The following is a 4,710-nucleotide window of genomic DNA, read 5'->3' on the forward strand; positions in this document are numbered from 1 at the left end:
AAACAAAAACAACAACCGTATCTAACTGCGTTCAAGTTTAGTGTACAAATCTAAACTAAAGTAAAAAAAAAAAAAACCAATCGAAGCATTATTCAAGAATTTGTTTTTGTTAAAAATTGAACGATAACGCAAAAAAATCAGGAAAAATAACGAAAACCTTAGTAGACGTTGTTTTTTAATCAATTTTGTATATTCAAAATCAAAAAAGCACTGTTTTGACATTCTACGATTATATTTATGTTTTTAAATTTATTTAGGGTTAATATAAAACTACCACCAATTCTATGAAGCTACTTCCGATTTGGAAAGTAGATTCTGCATAAAATAATCAGCAATAAGTCTTAAAAAAAAAGAATTGTCAATTTAGTCATCTTTTGCATGAAATATCTATGTACATATATTCGTATATAAAACAAAAAAGAAACCGTTGATAAACCGTTCAGGTTTTTTTAAACCAATTCTGTATATTTGCATCTATATCGAGATTTTAGATTTTGACCTGTTGAAATGGAACCTTAAAAGAAATCCTGCGTCATTCCAGACTTTGTAGGTTATAAAACTTTAAGCTCTATGTCAAATGTCATCTAGATCCGTATATCCGTTCTATTGTAATTAAGTTACAAAAAACGAGTGTGCTTCAGACCACATGATTGAAGTAAAACTTACGAAACTCATTTTCTATCTTAACTTTTATCTTAACTTCCGTTCTCCTCACCCGATCACACTTTCGTTACGCTCTCGTCATGCATTCACCAGCTTACTTTCCAAGTCTCATAAAGAAGTTTTACCTCAAAAACCTAAGTGAAACATTCGTATTTTTAATTGTAATAGTAGAGAGAATGGATTTGAGTATTAAATCATCTTTAAAGGTAGCATTCAAAGTTTGTTACATAAGACTTCGTGCCCACTAAAAATAGCAGGTGAACGAAGGGTCGTGAGTTCAAATACGGTCAAGCACCTTTTGAATATTAAATTATATCTTTTGGTCTTAGTACTTAAAATAATCATATCGGGTTTTATTATTTAAGTTATTTTGGTTTGTGTTACAAATCGAACCTGAGCTAAGAGTTTTTAATGTGTGCTTTATTTTTCAAAAAAGTTCTTTTTTAATCAAAAACTCAGTCAGTTCAGCCTATTGCAGTCCACTGCTGGACATAGGCCTCCCCAAGTTCACGCTACGCATCCTCTTGATTAATGAAAAACTAGAGGACACTCCATTTTGTCTTTTAAATTTCTTGTGTACATGTATCGAGTGGTTATAATATTTTTATGTATATACCAGTTGACCTGGTGAATTTCGAATCGGAAAATTTTTAATTTTGCAATAAAGAAATATCAGTTATTAATCGAAATAAAATATAGACTATATTTTAAATTGGACAAAGTGATATGTAATATATCTGTGTAAAATTTCATTAAAATCGCTCGAGTAGTTTTGGAGTTTAGCCGACAAACATCGTGACACGAGATTCTCATATTATACTAGCTAACCTGGCAAACAGCGTACCGCCTTATTTTTTTCCTTAAATATAATAATTACATAAATATATCAAAGTAAAATATAGCATATCTTTCAAATTGGATCAAACTGCACACGGTGTAAGGTGTAAATTTGATTAAAATCGGTTAAGTCGTTTAGGAGTCCATCGCGGACAAACAATGTGACGCTTAATTTATAGTATATTAAGATGTATGTATCTAGAAAGATATCTAAACAAGATTTAATTTTAGCTATACAACACAGATTCAGAAATTATGACGAATAATTTTGTCAGTAAAAGTGTCACTCGATACAAAAGTCGTAAATGTTTTGATGATTACTGCAAGAAGCAAGTGGCATTAAAATTCACAAAAGGATTTAAGATGTGTTTACGATGTGACCTTGACACAAAAGTGAAAAATATTTCGCGAGGTAGGTCAAGAGCGTACCGCAAGCAGTTATTTGTGGGTCTTGTGTTGTGAGTTGTAAATTCGTTTAAGCTTTCGACATAGAAATCGCAAAAGAATAATTGTATTCGCTTCCAAACAAAAAATAACCCGATTTCAATTATATCGACAAGTAATATAAGAAAAAAGAAAAAATAGTCAAGTATTTAAATATATATTTGTTCGGCTGCATAACATGTTTTTTGTTTTGTTGAGGTCCCTATTTCGGCAATGTTTCAATCGCCACGATCACGGGGAGTCAGTCTCTCAAGTACAAATATAAATTAAATTCAACTGAGGTAGGGCACAGCAGGAATTTCCTGCTCAAAATATGGAGCAGCCCGACTGGGGTAGTACCTCGACCTTACAGAAGATCACAGCAAAATAATACTGTTTTCAAGCAGTATTGTGTTCCTGTTGGTGAGTAAGGTGACCAGAGCTCCTGGGGGATTGGGGATTGGGTCGGCAACGCGCTTGCGATGCTTCTGGTGTTGCAGGCGTCTATAAGCTACGGTAATCGCTTACCACCAGGTGAGTGATATAAAAAATAATAATATGAAAAGTAATTGCGTTAGCTTAAAACAATAGTCAAGTAAATACGCATTATTAGAAATAACTCAAAAGGTACTTGTCAGATCTCGATCAAGTCTAACTTGACAAGCACAAGTTTTCGATAAATAAAATTCGGTATACTCCGTAACAAGTTATAAGGTAGCATTCGCATATAAAAATATAGGCGAATTGAGAACCTCCTTCTTCTTTTCTAATAAAAGAAGTTAATGTTTGAGTATATTACAATTAAGTTAGGCTTTATAACATCGCGGTGTGATACACTAATAAAAGAGCAGTAATCGTAAAGTACGAAAATTAATGTGGAAAAGATTATTATATAGAATATTTCTTAAAATTTATTTATTTATAATTTATTTGTTTAGAAATATTATCAGAAAATTAAATGATCAATTTAACAAATTTAAAAGACTTATATTATAGCATTATTAACATTTGTTTAGAAATACTATAGAAAATTAACATAAACATGAGATTTTTAACTTTGAAATAAATTTTCATAAGATTTTTAGTAGTTATAAATAAATAAATAATAAAGAAATATCTACAAAATACACACACGGTCGTCTGTTCCTAAAGTAAGCAAGTTATGCTTGTGTTATAAGTAACAGCCGACCGCTATATAACTACATATTTTTTTTCGATAAACATACTTATAAATAATACATATATAAATATATAAATAAATATTCACATTACCCCCAGACTCGGGGTAGAAATCGAACCCACAACCCTCGGAGCAAAAAGCAGGGTCACTACAAACTGCGCCAACGGGCTAGTTGAAATACACATTCAACTTTCACATTCCTAGATCTTCCTATATAGTAATATTCGCCGGTTCCTTGACATTTCGCTAGCGACGAGCGAATCCGCTAAGACCGCAAGTTTTTCTGATGACACGGCCTAACATGCATACGTTACACACACGTTAACACACAGTTGCACATACTCGCCATCACCTCAGGAATGAGGATGGTACTGATATAAAAATTAATAATTCTTTGTTGATGTCTCATAAAGAAATTATTATAAAATTTATCTCGCACATACATTATTGATAGAATTTATTATTTTTAAACACCGTAAGGAAATTTAAAGTACGAAGTAATAAAATAAATGTTAGGATTTATAGGGAGCGAATAAAAACTAATACAAACTTAATAAGCACTTCACACTCAACTGATCCCCCAGTAGGATTTTCTCCTGTGTTGGGGGTCCGAAAACACAGACAGTACACAAATATAACGCCCAGACCACGACTACCATCTATATGTTCGATACAAATATCTGTCGTGAGCGGGAATCGAACCCGTGACGGCCAGCGCAACCGCCAGTGTAATTACCGCTGCACCAAGGCGTCGTCAATATCAGACAAATATAATGGAATATGATCGTAGTATAATAGTATTATAGTATTTACCTTTTACCACTGTCGAGCATGGCTTTTACGACGCTCGGCAGTGAGAGATCCCGTCCGAGGACCGCCGAAAGCGCGCGCCGCTGTGACTCCCACGCGGCGCACACCTCCAGCGTGTGGAGCGCCGTATCTTCTGGTGCCCCACACTCGTGGCAGGCTGGAGTCGCCTCCCGTCTCGCGATTTGGTGCAGGTACTTGCCGAAGCACCCGTGTCCGGAAAATACCTGCACCAAACGGAAGGTCAGCGGCCCGAACCGCCGCCTCACCCACTTTTGAAGGACCGGCCTGATCGCGTCCACCGTCCACTGCCCGGGGACCGGTGAAGCCAGGTCCTCCGTCCACCGCCGCAACAGGGTGTCCTGCGCCTGCCTCCGCATGCGTGCGACCTCCTCCAACGTTGGGGGCTCCCCCCGGGATCTCCTCGCCGCCACGAAGTGGTAAATTTCGGCGAGGATCTCCGCCTGTAATTCCCAGGGGGGATCGCCGGCCAGCACGCACGCCGCCGTCCAGGACACCGTCCGGTAACTGCGTATCGCCCTCGTCGCGATGACCCGCTGCGGACGTCGCAGCAGGGTCTTGTTGCTGCGACCGAGGGCGTCCGCCCAGACAGGTGCCCCGTACATGGCCATACTCCGGATGACTCCGGAGTACAGCCGACGGCAATGGGCACTCGGACCACCCACGTTCGGTAGCAGCCTCCCCAGTGAGGCGGCAGCTCTCACGACTCTCGGGGCTAGCTGGTTAAAATGAGCCCCGAAAGCCCACCTCCCGTCCAGGGTGAGACCCAGGTACCTCAT

General features: G+C 38.0%; 1 protein-coding gene across 1 annotated transcript; it reads right to left on the bottom strand.

Moving 5' to 3' along the window:
- Nucleotides 1–3,912: 3,912 nt before the first annotated feature.
- LOC123655064 lies at nt 3,913–4,710 on the bottom strand. The gene is made up of 2 exons (XM_045590902.1): nt 4,138–4,710; nt 3,913–4,020 (listed from the first exon to the last, which is right to left on the bottom strand). The coding sequence occupies exons 1-2, from the start codon at nt 4,708–4,710 to the stop codon at nt 3,913–3,915; spliced, it is 681 nt and encodes a 226-aa protein (XP_045446858.1).

This window comes from Melitaea cinxia, chromosome 7, assembly GCF_905220565.1.
Source record: "Melitaea cinxia chromosome 7, ilMelCinx1.1, whole genome shotgun sequence".
NCBI classification, from domain to species: Eukaryota; Metazoa; Arthropoda; class Insecta; order Lepidoptera; family Nymphalidae; genus Melitaea; species Melitaea cinxia.

Coding starts and splice junctions, on each gene's coding strand:
- LOC123655064 (XM_045590902.1), bottom strand. CDS start 4,710: ATGAGGTACCTGGGTCTCACCCTGGACGGGAGGTGGGCTTTCGGGGCT. Junction 4,021..4,137: donor TGACCTTCCGTTTGGTGCAG/GTATTTTCCGGA, acceptor CACACGCTGGAG/GTGTGCGCCGCGTGGGAGTC.